This window comes from Armigeres subalbatus, chromosome 2, assembly GCF_024139115.2.
Source record: "Armigeres subalbatus isolate Guangzhou_Male chromosome 2, GZ_Asu_2, whole genome shotgun sequence".
Taxonomy (NCBI): Eukaryota; Metazoa; Arthropoda; class Insecta; order Diptera; family Culicidae; genus Armigeres; species Armigeres subalbatus.
In genome coordinates, this window is record NC_085140.1 from 23737797 (window position 1) to 23755992 (window position 18196).

Genomic DNA, 18196 nt, shown 5'->3' on the forward strand with positions numbered 1-18196 from the left:
TGCAATATCCCGCTGAATAATCATCTGTTGAAATCCCAAGATTTTTCTTCTAAATTCCAAAAGTTTCCCTGTCAAAAACCCGAGTAATTTCCCGTGAAAATTTAGAATTATTTCCCGAGGTAATTTTTAGTTTAAACGGACACTGAAATATTTCCCGTGAAAAGCCGTTTTCGATTTATGCGGATACAAACACAGACCATTTCATTTATATATATATAAGATTTCGAAAATTTTCTATCGATAATTCCAAAGAATTTACATTAGAACTGCCGAAGAAATTTACGAAGGAGAATTTTCCACGGGCATTTTGAATAATTTTACTTATATTTGCAAAGAATTCCTCGCGAAAATTCCGAAGAATTTCCGAAATTAAGCAAAAAATTTCGGGGACTTCCCAGAAAATCTCCAGTGAATATTCTGAAGGGTTTCTCGCGGAAATTTTGGAGAATTCCCTTACAAGTTCCAAAGAATATCTTTTGGGCATTAAAAAGACTTTTCTTGGATATTCCAAAATGCTTTCTTTGTAGATTCCAAAAAAAATCCGTTGAAGTATGACATAATTTCCATAGTTTGCAAAGAAGTTCCTGCTGAAAATCAAACGAAATTCTAATAGAATCTGCAGTAAAATCCAAGCGAAGAATTTGAAACAAAAAAATCGAAATTTTTTATAGAATGCTTTGGGGAATTTTCCTGCTCAACACAGAAGAATTTCCTGGTGAAATCCATTAAATTTTTAAGGAGAAATGCAGGAGTTTATATCGGTAAAGTCTTGCAAAAAAAAAACCGGTACATCCTAAAAAATTCAAACAAGTGAGCTTCGCACGAAGCTGCTGTATAAATCGCTTTTAAACACATTAAATCAAAAAGTCTACGTAGACTTTTGGTATACCCCCCCGTCCCCCTTCGTAGACTATCGTAGACTTTTTCGAAACCCCTCCCCCCCCTTCAAGAGTCTACGTGGTTTATGGAACGCCCCAAATTGATTTATAATGAATCACAGGCGGTGAAAGTTATTTCATGAAAATCATTGTTGTTTGCGGTATTTACAAAAATAAAACAAACGACTAAACTTTTTTGGGGCGACAAAATCGGGTCGAAAACGTGACAAAATTGGGACGTGATAAAATCGGATCGGATATTTACCTGCAAATTGGAAATTAAATAAATTTCCAATTTTGTCTAAAAACGTCATTTCAAATACTATGGAATGAAGTAAGCATGCTTCTGTAAAAATACTCCAGAAATTATTGAATTACACAAAAGATATTTTAGTTACAAGATAAAGATTGTCGCTGTCGTCGCTGTCAGGAACATCATTTGCTGGCGAGGATAGTGCTAAATGTGCATACGATTTGACAGTTCAGTATCCAACATGCTTCAGACAGCAGAACAATGGAATCCGAAGCGACAATCTTTATCTTGTAATTAGAATATCTTTTAATTATACTAATGAACAATCTATTCAATCGTAATTCATGCATTTTTTAATGAATCGCCTACTTTGAGCGTGCTTACAGCGGCACACTAGGAGGTAACTTTCTGAAATCAGTATGGCGAAAGGCATCTAAGGTTCGATTTCTCAAAATTAAGCACCTTCATCGAAAAAATATTTGGTAGGCGTAGTAGCAGACACCTTCCTACATAACCGGTACCAAATAGTTTTTCATGAAAAGTTTCTATTTTCGAGAAAACCCGCGTTAGATGTCTTTCACCATACAAATTTCTGGCGGTTAACTCATGCCGGCTATTTTGTGCATATACTATAGCGCCTGGATGTGGCAGCGGCAAGTAGAAAATCAGCCACTGCCAATAATTCATTACGGCCTTCGAAGCTACCAATATGGCGGCAGACATTTTTATGAAATCAAAAAAATCTGGCGATAAATAGCTCAATAGTTTTCGTGATACCCTCAATAATTCTCCTTGGTTACTTTATGACCGTTTTAAACTTGCCATAAAACTTTGTCATAATTAAACTTCCCGGCAACAGATTTGCCGTAAGTTTTATTTTTATTTTTGAGCTGTCGCTTTTAGACTTAGTTTTGTTTAAATTCGGAAAATGAGAAGCAGCTTAATTACATCAGAAACTCAGCACCAGGCATTGCAAAAAAACAGATCATGAGTAAAAATCGGCTAAATTCATGCCAACTTGATGCTCTAATGCCTAATCCTAAAGGCCTAATCGCTGATGCTTTCTAGATCGTTGAAATTTGGCGTTCGTTGAATCAATGTTTAAAGATCTTCCCATTAGTGAGGGAGACAACTAAGCGAGGCAAATCACTTGGTAACCTAACAATGAGCGTTGTTGCCACACGCTGTTAGAAAAAACTTTTCAGACATTAGGAAAATCAAGTCTGCTATGAGAATGGAACTCTGATACACTGCATGAGAGGCTTTGATACTTTCTCTCCTCCATCCCAGCAGCAGCAGAGCAGAAAGCAGAGTGAATAAAGCAAAACACCTTATATGTTTTGTTTTTATAATATGCCTAACACCGTTGAGCGTCTTTTAGCATATTTCACACAAAATTATGCAGAAACACGTATTCCAAATTGAACAGGGGGAAGTGATCGAGTTTCGTTTGGTAGTTTATGTCCAAAATAGGTTTTATTGCGCATTTGAAAGCGATAATAAAACAATTGATAAAACATTTGAGCAGGGTTCATAATGCTCATTCAACCTCAGGAGTAGAGTTTCCATTTCCCGGCCATTTTCGTTGTCCCGGGATTCGGGATGAACTTGTTCGTATATCCCGGGAAATCCCGGGATCCCGGGATTTTTCGTTGTTTCCCTAGAAAACTTATTTTTTGATTTAAAAACTATTTTATTCAATGTTCAGGGCTTCATTTTAGAAAGGCCAGATAATACAGAGTTCAAATTGAAACTGAATTCAATTCTAATTTGATTCGATTCTTTCGAAAAAAAAAAAACCAAGAAGCAAATAATATTCACGTTTTTCTCGGAAGGTAGAGTATCCTTTTGGAATATATGATCGCCGGAATCAAGAAAAGTGACGTGTTCTGTTGGTTGTTTAGTGATATTTCACAATGCCGCATAGGTGTTCTGATAAGAACTACCCAGACAGATGTACATCAATATATGTACGCTTCTACCGCCGACGCATGATGACTTTTTCTTTGTCAATCCTTCTTATCGGATAAGCAAGGATAGGCAGTTGAAGTCAGAATCCCTCGGTAACATGTTGAGATCCAAGCTCTAAAACAATCACTTGTCATAAGACGAATTTGTACAATCCCATTGAATTCCACCACTTAATTGTATCTTGACAGATACGTATTTCGACCTCAACAGTAAGGCCGTCTTCAGTGTCTCGTGTTTGACTCGACTTAACTTGCGAGACACTGAAGACGGCCTTACTGTTGAGGTCGAAATACGTATCTGTCAAGATACAATTAAGTGGTGGAATTCAATGGGATTGTACAAACTCATCTTATGCCAAGTGAAGACATTCCACTAAAAAGCTCAAAATAATTTTCTTATCTAAAACAATATTTGATGCAGTGACCTGCATTACTGAATTCTAGGCATAGAGTACCTTCACCGAGTAAAAATACTCTCAATGAATTGGTGAACTAACCTCGTCTCCTATTCAGTATGATTCGGTTAGGCTGAGGAATTTTGTCCTCACTGTTGGTCATGAAATAATAATTTAACTGGGTGTTTTGCATATTCAAAATATAAGTTTTATTAATCATACTAAACTAAAAAGTTTAGACATTAAAAATATTCTCAAATTATTTACTATGGAAAACAAAGACTCTTTAAGAAATTTAATGATTGGTAAATTCGGTGACCTTCTCAATTTCCAATTTAATCCACCAATTAATCCTAGTGTACACAACTTCGCTGTAGACAGGAGATGGGTAGGAAGCAGGCGCCAAATAGATGTAGCTGATCTTGTACTGTAGATAATTGTCGTTTAATTAATAGACAGCTGTAGCTGCTGGCAAAAGTATCAGTCAGTAGCCCTCCATTGAGTTGTATAGGGGAATCTAATATTTTATGAAGGTGTTCTATTAACTATCTCCGATATTTTCATGTCTGTTGCTCTTTTACTAATTTAATAATAAGATGATGTCGATCGTGCATCACAACGAACCTTGGCTCCGTATACATGCCTGAGCCTACCAAATAAACGAACTTGGACAAAAAATCAGGTCTGATGGGAGGTATAAAAATATGATATGAGTTTATCACCTAAGTTGGGTTTCTCGTTCAAAATAAATAACTTTTGTAAGAAGACAAATTACTTATTATTATTTTATTATTTTTTGTCCTGGGTATCCTGGGATTTTCGATTTCAAAATAATATCCTGGAATCGGGAAATCCTGAATTTTCCTAAATCCTGGATTTTTGTCCTGGATGTCCTGGATGGAAACTCTACTCAGGAGCACATGATTTTCTCTCACGAAAGTTTTCGGGGAGAAATCGCTTTTCGGGAAAGAAAAACAGCCTGAAGAGTGATAACTATTTTTCGCTCACTTCGATTGCCGCCAAATATTGCAATGCATTGGTTTGCTCTTTTTCTTACATATTCGAGTCTTTTCGTGGCATCATAAAGTCAAATGGTAGTAGCTTATGTGAAACAAATAACTTAACGCTTTCATACAGATAGCGTGGTGGTGTGGCTAAAGTAAGCGCATCCCCAGAACTATTATTTTTACTATTCTGGGTTCGAATCCCGGCGCGGCCTTACAATTTTGTAATTGTTCTGCGATAATTCTCGCGAAAAGTGAGTGAGAGGTAAAAGTAATGAAACGAAAAATGATTTTCATCTAATAGGCAACATTTTCGTTTATCTTCCAATTTTAATTGTAGAGAAAAGATTGATGGGTGAAAGATGATCCTCAACATAAACAACGAAACAAGATTTTCCCTTGGCCCGAAAAACGCTTGCTTTGGTCTCATTGAAATGAAAAGTCGAATTTTGGGCAAACTCATACTTTCCTAGAAGGTATCATCTCCACTATTGCCTTATCGAAAAAACTCCATCCACATTTGCCTTATTCCGGGCAGATGCATTGTCATTTAAAATGGAATCACGTTTACTATTGCCAAATTCGGGGCAACCGCTTACTTTGAGAAAAGTATCACATCCATCATTGTCTGTATCCGGGTAAAAGTATACCATTTCTCCCTTCTGACTGTGAAAAGGGAGTAGTGCGAATTGAGAAGTGAGACGTCTCATTCCTCACTCCTCATTTCTCACTTTTCACTATGCATATTCACAGTTGCCTTATCGTGGTTAAACGTCTACTTCTCATTTGTGAGCAAGGAAGCACATTCATCATTGCATTTTACTATACAAACCAAGATTCAAACTATTAAATAACAATTATCTTTGCTTTATAGCCGGCTATTGCATGCTTTCTATGTAAGGATTACGTATTTTCTATTTCATTACTGCCGGTGTAATATCCACTAGTCTGGGCTTATTTCAGTATCACTCTAATTTCGTAAATAAAAAAAAATTATGCCAAATGTCTGTTCTGTAAAATGACCCACACTTTTGACGCTGTTCACATTCATGCCAAATGTTCGTTAGGGAGCACCCATAAATTACGTAACGCTTTGATGGGGGGAAGGCCTGAGACGCCTCACCTCTCACTCCTCATTTATTAATTCTCTCTGTGAAAAGTTATAATCGCGAAGTGAGTAGTGAGGCGTCTCACTATCTGCTTCGCACTACTCACTTTCCACAGGGAAAAGTGAGGCGTCTTACTTCTCACTCCCCATTTCTCACTTCTGACTGTGAAAAGGGAGTAGTGCGAAGTGAGACGTCTCACTCCTCACTCCTCATTTCTCACTTCTAACTATGAAAAGAAAGTAGTGAGACGTTTCACTTCTCAGTTCGAACTACTCACTTTTTACTGTGAGAAGTGTGAAATAAGGAGTGAGAAATGAGACGTCAAACTTCTCACTCCTCATTTTTCACTTCTCACTGTGAAAAGTGGGTAGTGAGACGTCTCACTACTCACTTCGCGTTATTCGCTTCTCACTGTGAAAAATGAGCGAGAAGTGTGAGTGAGCGTCTCAATTTTCACTTCGCACTACTCACTTTTCACAGTGAGAAGTGGGAAATAAGTAGTGAGAAGTGAGACGTCTCTCTTTTCATACCTTATTTCTCTCTTTTTAATTTACCTATTCGGCCAAATGTCGTATTATGCCAAATGTCGTATTTTGCCAAATGTGTATTCGGTCAAATGTCCTATTCGGCCAAATATCCTATTTGTACAAATACCCTGTCGGCCAAATATCCTATTCGTCCGAAAGTCCAATTCGGTCAAATGACCCTTTCAACCAAACAACTTTCGGCGTAGTGGCCTTCGGCCAAGTGGCATTCGGCCGAATGGCCCTTCCCCAATTTTTCTGATGTAAATTCCAAAGTAATTTCTGTTAAAATCTAGAAATTTATATCAAAATTCCAATAAGTATTTGTTTGGAAATTTCATTGGAAATTATTTTGTGGATTCATCAAATTATTCCTTAGGGTATTCCTTCAGAAATTCGTTTAGAAATTTCTTTCGAAAATCTATTCAAGTTCCTCTTTGGAAATTCCTTCAAGAATTCATTTAGAAATTTCTCCTGGAACACATTTGAAAATTTCTTCTACAATATCTTCAGAAAAGCTTACAGAAACTCTTTTGGAAACCAGAGATGCATCCTGAACAGAACATAAGCCAAGAGCGTGCCATGTGTGCTTAATTTTACGCAATCAAGTGGTACTTACTATTCCATTATCAATTCCTGATTCCTGATTTCCGATTCCGATATTCAATCTGATGTATTTTTGAAATATACGTACGTACCATTTGCGTAGCTTAGTGGTACGCAAGCAAAAACGATCATGGTAACGAAGGTTCCCTAGATTCGAAACTATGCAACAACATATGGGCATGCATTGATTTCTATCCGTTAGATGCCTACGTGTTCCATTACTAGACGAAAAATGTGTAGCATTCCGTCGCTTGAATTTGTTTTCCTAGGATAAACGTTGCTATGTTAGATCAGTGCTCTTGAACAGTGTGCTGTGTTCAGAACGTTTTGCACACGAGCACGCATTCTCGTGTCCAGAATGCATCTCTGTCGGAAACTCCTCCAGGAATAGTTTATAAAATTCCCTCAATAGTTCCTTGGAACATTCCTCCAGGGATTCTTCTGGAAAATCTCCCTAAAGGCCTTTGTAAATTTCTTCGGAAATTCCTTTTGTAAAACGATATAAAATTCTATCCTAAATTCCTGCAGAAATTATTCCGGGAATTTTGTTACAACAATTCTTCCGAGAAATAATTGAAGAATGAAATAGGAAGTCCTAACAGAGTTTTAGGAGATGTTTCTAGTGAAAATTACAAAGGATTTTGAAAGAAATTTCTAACGGAGTTTCCAAAAAATATTTCTGAAAGGGTTTTTAAATGATTTTCTGAAAAGATTCTCGTAAGAATGCTGAAAGGGAATTGTGAGAAAAAAATCAAAAGAGCCTCCGAACAACCAAAGCAATTTCTGTAAGAGTTGCTAAAAAATCCAGATGTATGACCGAAGGAATTCCTAAAAGAATTTTCGAAAAACTTTTGAAGGCAGTTTTGAAGAAATTCCTGAAGAGAATTTCAAATTAATTCCGAATCCAAGGGGATTTCTTCAGCATTTTTTTAGGAATTCCTTTGGATTTTTTTTTTGGAAATTCCTTCAGGACTACATAAGGAAATTGTTTTAGGAATACCTTCGAAAATTCCTTTGAAAAAACACTTTCTCAGGACAATTTTAGCGCATACAATTAAATTTTAGGGAAAATTTTCCACTTTGTCGGTCACGTGCCCCCGTCTTGCCCCAGCTTAACGCCGCCAGTGAATACGATTCAATTCATATGTATTCAAGCTAGGTAATCAATCAAACACATGCGGGGCGGGAGCGGGCCATTCGGTATAAGGTTATTTAGTATTACACCATTTTGCATAACGATCATTTGGCATAGTGAACATTTGGCATAATTATGAACAGCGTCATTATGTTTAGTTGTGTTCGTATCAGACCCTAATATGATACAGATTATCTACGAAATTTTTGGTTATACAACGTGAATTGGCGTTGTTTGGGAGCTGGTCCTCTATCTCCGAAGTGGACTGTATAATTTGTCGGCTTTCCAAAAGCGATCTAGGGATTCTGAAGTGAACTCAAATCGGCAGACTTGGATGGTTGATTCGAGGTGCTTCGGGTGCATATCCTCTACAGGCCCACCGTTTGGAACGTCCTTTACTCTTTACACATTTATTTACTGAAGTCCACTAGCACATTACACATATTTTGGCTTATCAAACAAACACTTTATTATACATAAACTACATTTATTAGACTAAACACTACATAAAATTGGGATAATGTTCCTCGGATATACGGACTCTGTCCGATCCTTTCGGTGGCTAATAGTCGACTCTTCTATTTTGTAATGGCATCGTTACTCAGAAGTTACTCTCTTAGGAGATGGGTGGTTACGCACACCGACCAGCCGCATGTTTCGCCGTGAGGTGCATCGATGATTTTGTCTATTTGATGCTCAAACATTCCCGCCCGCCCTGAAATTACTGAGATTTCTGAAAAGAAAGAAGAAAAAAAACCTCTCGTGCGCGTTTGGACAGGTTGGGTTGAATGGTTGGAAATCATCTTGGTTGGTTTCTTTGGCTTGATCTCTATGCTACCGCCGGGTAGCGTACTTGTTCGGATAAGTGCTAACGCTCTCTGATTTCCTTCGGCACCATACGTTCCAGATTTGGATCTGTTGCTCGGTGATACTTGTAATCCATGCAAGCTTCATGGCAATGTATTTGCCATACTGATCGATGGAACGAATTACTCCTCAACGGTTGCTTCTTTCTTCGATTACCTGTCAGAGGGCGCGATATACTCTTCGGACAACGAATTAGCTTCTCCTCCAGGCAAACTGCCACATTGCTTGTGATGCGGTAGTTATTGTGCGGCCTGTCCACACTCCCGGACACTACCCATCCAAACACTGACTGAGTGAGAATCGGTAGACCTTCACCAAGTGGTACTTCATTTCCGGTATTGAAGAATTCAAAAAAGTTTTTGATGCCCAGCACGAGGTCAATCGCCTCGGATCTGAAAAACGTTGGATCCGCTAACATTAAACCTTCAGGAAACTCCCATCCCGTCACATCTACGTTGGTAGTAGGGAGATTCGCTGTCACCTTCGGCAGCAACAGGAATTCCAACCTTCTCGAGAATCCTGTAACTCGCGACCATATGGTGGATGTCACCTTCTGCTTCACCTTCATGTTGGCTTGTCCAATTCCGCATACTTCAACAACCGCCCGTTGCCTTTGGACCTTCAGTTGTTGAGCCAGCTTCTCAGTCATGAAGTTACACTCGGAGCCGGAATCTAGAAGTGCTCTGGCCGGAACACGGACTCCGTTATTCCCTTCCACTAGGATGACGGCCGTTGCAAGGAGTATCGATGATACCTTTGTTCCGGTTACATTGGATGACACCTGCGCTGGTGTTCCTCCTTGTGTAGTCGGCCTTTCTGAATGGGTACTTCTGCTCGCTGCAGGGGCTCGGAGCGTCGGTGATCCGTTTCTACTTCCGTTGGATGGGGTTAGTGAGCACACCAAAGTGTGGTGCTTACCTCTGCAGTTCCGGCATGTATATGGGGATGAACAATCCACCGCCCAATGGCCATGCCTAAAACAGTTCCGGCAGAGCCCGTTATCCCGTAACGCCTTGGTTCGATCGGGTATAGACATCCGTTGAAATCTCGGGCATTGATATAGTGGGTGATCTTCTTGGCACGCTACACAGCCCCAACGTTCCCTCTGAACAGTGGTGTAGCTCAAGTGCCGAAACGGTGCCCTTTTTTGTTGAGGAGGTTCTTCCTTGTAACTCGAGGACTTGGTTGGTAGAGCAGCAAGGACTTTCACTTTACGTTGGAGAAAATCAGTTAGATCCTTGATCGTATCCTGCTCCTTAGTTGAGGATAGTTCTTCCCAGCTTCTTCTAGTTATCGGATCCAGTCGCGCGCATAGGACGTCCAACAGCAGCAGATCTTTATATTCAACAGGTTGAACTAGCTGATCTAGCGTCTGCATAGACCGCTCGAAGCCCTCCAGTAGGGACCGCAACTCGGTAGCCGACTCCTTAGCCAGCTTCGGTAACTTGAACAGCGCCTGAACTTGGCGACGCTTAAGCTGCTTGCTATCGTTATAGCGTTTCATTAAAGAGTCCCACGCGACCTGATAGTTCTCCCGCGTAATTGGCAGCGGATCCACTAGTGACTTGGCTTCGCCTGCCAAGCACCCTTTGAGGTAGTGGAATTTTTCCACTTCCGGTAAGTCTGCCTTCCTATGTATGAGCGACAAATACAGGTCACGGAAGCTCAACCAATCATCGATGTTGCCGTCGAAGGTTTGCAACACGATTTGAGGCAACCGCACACGCTCCATGGTAGCTTGATCTGCCGCTTCCAGGTTTCGGGTTGATTGGTTAAGGGCTGGGGGTTCCTGGAACTCCTTGACCTTGTCCAATAGCAAAGACTTCAAGTCATAATACTTGCTACTGAACTCTGACCGCTGCTTGGAACAGTTGTCCTCCTCCTCGTCGTAGTCATCGTGGGTTTCGATGTTCAGGATCACATCATTTACATTTTCCCACATCTCATCCAGCTTCTCCAGCCGAACCGTTACCTGACTTGCACTTTTCACTCCGCTCAAGTTGTCAGCGAACCCACATATGTCCTGGAACATGTTAAGGAGTGACCGCAGTGTTGTCTTCAGTGTCTTCATCGCTGGAGTCTTCCTGTTGGTCGATGTCGTCGGTGGCATCTTCACAATAGGCACTCGGAAAACGGTTTTCAAATGGAAAAGAGCACTGATGTAATAATCCGTCGATCCTAGCCTCGGCTAGACATACACTGTAGAGTTATTCTATATTTACCTGGATAAATAGGATTTTACACCCTCTCTACAGGTACGTTCCTCAAAACGGCTCCTTTGGTTTAAATGATTCGAAAAACTCTCGTCGGTAACCCCCTGCGTCCAAAAGTCCAAAAAACAGTGTGCCGGAATATCACGGTTCACAAACTGTCTATCCGCAATAGTGGAAACATTGATCGATTTAGTCGTATTGATGGACCCCTCGATTATGCTCCACGAAAAAACATTGAATCACCACGTCCACGGCAGCGAGAGAAATTCATTGATGCAGTAATCTGTTATCCTTGCCCCGGCGAGACATATACAAATTGGTGTAATATACATAAAGCACTAACCTGTGGAAACAGTTAGGTGGCCAACACCAATCGTCTCGATCGTCCCAATCGTGCGCGTGTGTGCGATGCAGTGCTGTCCCCGACGACTGTTCGTATGCTTATCACACTTTCTCCAGTCGTTCGTCGCGGTTCCACTCGTCCAGTACGGTGTTGATTTGTGGGAACAGTCCGGTCTGTTTGCTGTCGGTAGGGATCGATTTGAATTTCCAGGAACTCGGTTGGCAAATGAAGATTCCGTTTGTCTAATTGATTCAATTACAAGTAATCATCGGTTGTAATAAATCCAGTGATCGGTGGTGATAACAATTCTCAGCATTTCACAGTGGATAAGTGATCACTAGATCGGAGTATTTTCGCTGTATTTGTTTTGATCCCGTCGTTTGGTATGCTCGGATTCGGACTCGAAAGTGGCAGTGATCAGTTGTGTCGTATAGTGTGGTAGAAGGGGAAGAAATGTAGTAACCAAATAGTGGTCCAGCTACGGCAGGACATATAGTAATGTCGTGTTAAATTACCTGGATAAACCAAGGCAGTTGCCTGATTTGATTTTCGTTTTCATGATATCACAACAGTGTGTGCGGTGATCGTTTACAGTTGGATAATCAGCTGGGCAGAGAATTCCAATTGGAATAGTTTTGTGCAAGCTGATTCAGATGATTCGTCACTCGCGCGGGCTGGTCTTTCTTGTAGCAGAATGGTGAGTGGCGATGGTGGTTTTCGGCTAATTAATTTCTGCTACTGGCGCGAGTATTCCTTCTTCGGATTGTGCAATGGCGATGGCTTCTTCCAATCCTCCCTGTGATCCGGCTTCAAGGACCAATGTTTGGGAGCTGGTCCTCTATCTCCGAAGTGGACTGTATAATTTGTCGGCTTTCCAAAAGCGATCTAGGGATTCTGAAGTGAACTCAAATCGGCAGACTTGGATGGTTGATTCGAGGGGGTTTCGGGTGCATATCCTCCACAGGCCCACCGTTTGGAACGTCCTTTACTCTTTACACATTTATTTACTGAAGTCCACTAGCACATTACACATATTTTGGCTTATCAAACAAACACTTTATTATACATAAACTACATTTATTAGACTAAACACTACATAAAATTGGGATAATGTTCCTCGGATATACGGACTCTGTCCGATCCTTTCGGTGGCTAATAGTCGACTCTTCTATTTTGTAATGGCATCGTTACTCAGAAGTTACTCTCTTAGGAGATGGGTGGTTACGCACACCGACCAGCCGCATGTTTCGCCGTGAGGTGCATCGATGATTTTGTCTATTTGATGCTCAAACAGGCGTACTGATCCGTTTTTTGAGAGGCAGATACATTTTTCGAATATTCAAAACCTCGAAAAGATTGTTATCCTTTGAAGTTTCAGACTGTGTACTGAGTGCAGTGATGGCTGCCCAATTTTTTTTCTGTTTCCTGTAACATCGAATGATGCTTTTTCCTTTGAGTTTGAGTTCCTCTCCGCTATAAGCTCGTAATGTTAATGATCCTAAGAAGACCCAGAACGATTACAATTGTAATTGCTCATTATGATTACAATTTATTTAAGATTATTGAGTTCCACGACCCTCAAAGATTGCTGCATCCGGGAGTAATTGGAGATAAAAGTTTCTTTCTTTAAGGTCATGGAGACATCTGAACTCTTTGAATAGTAGTCCAATCATACTGCTGACTATTTTAATCCCTAGAATGAAAATCAAAAAACGTGTTTTTTTATGGAATATAGGGGAACGGTTCGTCACTACATCCCATAGCTTCTATTTCCATCCCATCGAAAACAAAGCAATGAAAATAAATTTTGATTGTTTCTTATTTTAGTGAAAAAAAAAATAGCAAAAAGAGCGACGAGTTTGATGCTGTATTTCTTTGTTTGATGAGATGAATATATGTTCAGTGAGATGGACAACGGAACAATTCCTCTATGAATGGTTTTCATAGTTGGCTGTACCGTTTTTTGTCTAATAAATTGATTCAGCTTATTGCTAAATCTGATCGATAATCTTTATTAATTAATCATTCGAATGCAATTTCAAATAAAAGGTGATTGACTATTTCACTGACGCCAGCAAATTTAAATCGATTTTTTTTTGTTGTTGGAATTGGAGCTTGGATGTTGCGATAAATATATGAAGAAAGCCATAAATTCGAATCATAATACCGACTTAGGTCTTAGGGGTCTTCAGTAGCCTTGCGAGCAAAGGCGTAGGATTGCCAATTCGGAGATGGTGAGCTCGATTCTCGGTCCGATCTAGGATGTTTTCGGGTTGGAAGCTTTCTCGACACCCTGGGCATAGTGTAATGGCTACTGAGAACAAAATTGTATCAAAATAAGTTATAAATATCACAATGTGTTAAAATTGTGTTCAATTTTTGTTATGCTCTTCTAGTCGGGTATCTATTGTTCTTGCCACACAAGATACATAATCATGCAATGGCGGGCAAAGAAAAGCTTTCAATTAATAACTGAGGAAATGCGAATAGAATACTAAGTTGAAAAGCAGGCCAAGTTCCAGTTGGAATGTAGAGTAGACCTCTTCATGTTTTCAAAAAATATCAAAAATTCAACCGGTCAGCCCAGAATCACAATTCTTATACTAAAATAAGTCTCCTGTCAAATTTTCAGCTAATTCGGATAAAATTTAGAGGTGGCTCAAGTTGATTTAGTGTTTTTGGGCTATTTTCAATTTTGGAAAAAATCTAACAAGAGATATAAACGTCGAAACCTATCGCAACAACCAATTTGACAGGAAACTTATTTTAGCATAAGAATTGTGATTCTGGGCTGACCGGTTGAATTTTTGATACTTTTTGAAAACATGAAGAGGTCTAATGTAGAGCCATAGAAGAAGAAGAAGAAGAAAAAGAAGAAGAAGAAAAAGAAGGAGAAGAAGAAGAAAAAGAAGAAAAAGAAGAAGAAGAAGAAGAAGAAGAAGAAGAAGAAGAAGGAGGAGAAGAATACCAACTTTCGGACCAGAATCAACTTGACCCTGTTAGCCTTACCCTTACGAGAAAAGGCGTAGGATTGCCTTGCCACTCCGGAGATGACGAGTCCGATTTTCAGTGTGGCCTAGGATGTTTTCGAGTGGGAATAGTGTTATGATTGCCACATAAGATACATAGATATTGATGCAAAAGAACGGATTTCAATTAACAAATGTGGGAATGCTCAAGTTGGAAAGCAGGCCAAGTTTCAATTGGAATGTAGAGCAATTGAAGAAGAAGATCAGTATGGAGCGAAATGCAATTTTTACTTACAATCTAATTGAACTGAATGTTGTCCTGAGGCTGAAGTAACAGATCTAAAAAGTATGTCTATCATCTATCAAAAACCCAAGAATTATTTTTTCTTTCTTTTCGGAAGCGTACTGCCAATTTCGTTTCGTTTCCTTACCAAGGTATGAAATAATTTGGGATTCGAGCTAACGCTACCATAATCATTCAATTGAAACGATTTTCAAAGGTATTTTTTACTCATGTGACAGTTAATAAGGATAGCTTACTGTTTCCACCTACAATAGTAGAAAATTTAGGATATTCTGAATATATCAACATTTCAAAAAAGGGGTGATTTTATGTTCCTGGAGGCAATATGTCTGTTGGCTTTCAGCTCTTGGAGAACAAAACACCATGCGTCCGCTTTCTCTTGTTCGTTTGTTTGAAAGCGAAACAATGTTTGAAGGCGTGTGACAGGGCCTCTTTCTGTGGCGACTTTTAAGGCTCCCTCAGACCTCAGCGATTTTACCGCCGCGATGACGACAACTAGTCGCTGCGATTCTATCGTTGGGTCGCTGCAGGCAATGTTCCATTTACGATTCCATACATACGGTGACATAATCACAGTTGCCAAGCGATAGAATCGCGTCGCGTGTATTCGGTGGAGCCTTCAACGTGAAGTAGCTTTTGATTCTCACTTTGGTTTAGGATATTTTTCGTGTTGGAATTTTTCTCAACTACCCAGGGCATATTATCTTCATGATATACACCCAACCAGCGACTGTTAGATTTTCTAGCAATTCTGTATAACAGCCTACCAAAAAGCTGTATAAGATCTGTAAACAAAAAATGTAAGCTAACAAACAAATATTGTAAGAAAAGCTTCCCAAATTGTAAGGACTCATACAATATGTGTATAAGAATCAAGCATTTTCGCATATACCCAGTTCTTATACAGGTTTGGGCAGGTTTTTATACAGAATTGTTAAAAAATCTAACAATCACCGGTTGGGTGTTCGAATGCAAAATTTATAAAGCATTGTTGCCATCTCGATATGTCTCAATCTCAATGTGTCATATTTTGATTAGGATTCTCTCTCTCACTGCATAACGACGTAGTTTGACAGGGACTTAGTCTCTGGAGCAGCTTCCGGAAAAGCTGTTTGCTTCCGGAAAAACTGTTGGAATCAAAGCATATCATTGGAATATTTGAATCAAAATGATGTTTAACGGAAATTTAAAAAAAATATATTTCCGGCTTATCGATTTTAATTCTTACACTCTCTTAACAAGCTCTGTGAACTGGTAAATATTGTATAGCTTTTTCTAGATCTTGCATTGGTCTATGTCGATATATTCAAATTTCTTGGCTACTAGACAATCTTTGGATAATAACAAATACATCAAAACCAAGATATGACATTTGCTTGGTTGTCGTTTTCCATAGCAACGAGCATTCGATCACGAGAGTTCGATCACGTTGGTGCTGGAAACGCCCTAGCTTGTCAGGGAGAACGCAAAGTGGAAAATATAATTTCTGCGTCGTCGTGCAGAAAATTGATTGGTGCCGGTTCGATCGTGTTGTAGAAGCTTATTAAACGAATCATATTGATTTCGTGTTGGATTGATTTGAAACACGGTTTTCGTCTTCGTGTCTTGACAATAACTTCGATCACAATAAATATTTGGTCGCTTACCGAGGTGACTTCCCATGAATTACCTTCACAACTAATCAACTATGGTGCAGGTGCAGAGGATTCCTCGGTCTCTTGTAGTAGCAATTGTAAAAAAGTTGATGAATTGTAAAGAAATCCAAAATGATCATAAGTACATAAATCGATTTGGGCGGCGGCGCTTCTAAAATATGACAATTGAAAAGCAAAACGTATTGATCCCGAGCAACGCAGGGTCCGATCTTTTAGTTTTTAATGAAAAGCACCAGTGGGTAGTATTTATTTGAGCATCACAATCTGAAGAAGTAAAGAATTTATACTATCGCATTAATTTTTATGGGCTTATTGTTTTTAGAAACAAGTGGCTCACACTCCTAACACAAAAATAGCACTTATCATTGATTGTTTGTATGGGCAAATCCGATATGTTCCAATGTGTTACGTATTTTTTGTTTTATTTATGAAACCTAATTCCATAAATATCGTAATATATCCAAAAATATTCCATAAATATCGTAAAATTCGTCTAACACTGATAGTAGCTACGAGCTCTGAATCACATTCAATCATGGAATAGTAAGAGTAACATTGCATTTAAACACGAAAAACACTCATCGAAATCGGAAGGAATCGAGTTACTTCGAGGTATTCCCTTGTATCCATAAGATTCCACAGATTTTAACTTTTCCGATAGCATACAATCTCATGTTAACACTGACCTAAATAAGGGAACTGCATTCATAATCCTGTGCACCCTTGGGTTAGATTCATATTCAAACTACGGGCACTTCGATGCATGCGGCTTCTTCCAATGAACACTCGAATTAATCCCGCGGAAGGACACTGATTTTCGGATTACTTTGTTTCGCAAATCACTCACTCACTATCATTCCGAATGCCACGCCGACTGTGTCAGGTTACACTGTTTGGAAGCAGCTTTCGAGCTCTTTTTGGCAGTTGGTCGGAAGCAGGGCGCGAGGCTTCCTTCTGAACGTGGTTTCCGCCGCCGAATGCTGTGCAGTCGCAACAGAGAGCACCAGCAGCCAGGGTGTACCCAGTAATGTGGCGTTTGTTTTTAATGTTCAGAATCGATAAAACTTTGCCTTTTCCGTCCGTTTTCGCTCCTCACCATTGCCCCCTCTCGTAGTGTAATCCAACGCTCCGCTCGTTTCTGGTGTTTTGATTAGTTGATGAAACGCGAAACTGACAAAAGCTCACTCAATCACTACTGGCGGTAGCACTTCCCCGCAGCCGAACCGAAGGCACTTAGGCGCGCAGATTTCGTCGATTCGCGAAAAATTCACCAAACTAAAAATAAACTCGTTGTCGCCGCCGCCGCCACGAAGAAACAGTAAAGAATAACGCGCGCAACACCGCGACTTCAACGCGATCAGCTCCGGCAATGGAATGGCGCGCTTGTGGCAGGATAACAACATTTGAACCTGTCGCTGCTGCTGCAACCAGTAAGCTTTCCCTGCTCTCGTGTTTCCGTTCCGTTTGGTTTCCGCGCGCGTGGTGGTCGGTTGCTGGCTTTTCGCGTTTTCATCACCCCTGAGCATGGCTTATATACATCATAGTGGAAGGCACGCTGTTTCGCTTCGGGTAAAAAGGAGACCAATTTTTGTTTTGTTTTGTGAAATTAGGTTTTATATCTATTTTGTTTTCAGTAAAATTATTTTACTTTATATTTTCAATTACACTGTTTTATCAAATAAACATATTTAGTGACATAACTGAAAACTAGTTGCAAATACAAGAATATAATGACCTTTGCAGATCTTTCGAAACACTGTCAAGGATCTGTTTCGCGTTTAAATGCCAATTACTTTTTTTTAAACTTCATTACTTGACGCATTACATTAGTTTTGACCCGTCATACCACAGTGCGCCTCCAGTTGTACGTTTATATGCCATGGTACTGTTTATTGTTCAAAGTGGGTATATCGGCGGAACAGTGCCACACAACGACGACGGTGGCAATGAAATGAATCTCGTGACTGCGTG

The 18196-nt window shown here is 39.8% G+C and overlaps 1 protein-coding gene across 4 annotated transcripts in view; it reads right to left on the reverse strand.

Annotated features, from left to right (window-relative positions):
- Positions 1–17830, reverse strand: part of LOC134214149 (glycine receptor subunit alpha-2-like) — a 74616-nt gene extending 56786 nt beyond the window's left edge. Inside the window, exons 1-2 of one of the 4 annotated variants that reach the window (XM_062693566.1) lie at positions 17497–17828; positions 16912–17395 (exon numbers count right to left, since the gene is read on the reverse strand). In XM_062693566.1, coding sequence (XP_062549550.1) covers positions 16912–16934 — 23 coding nt within the window. In that variant the 5' untranslated portion in view covers positions 16935–17395; positions 17497–17828. Of the gene's footprint in view, positions 1–16911 lie in introns of all 4 variants that reach the window. The other 3 variants (XM_062693567.1, XM_062693565.1, XM_062693568.1) reach the window with 3 other exon arrangements.
- Positions 17831–18196: the final 366 nt, after the last annotated feature.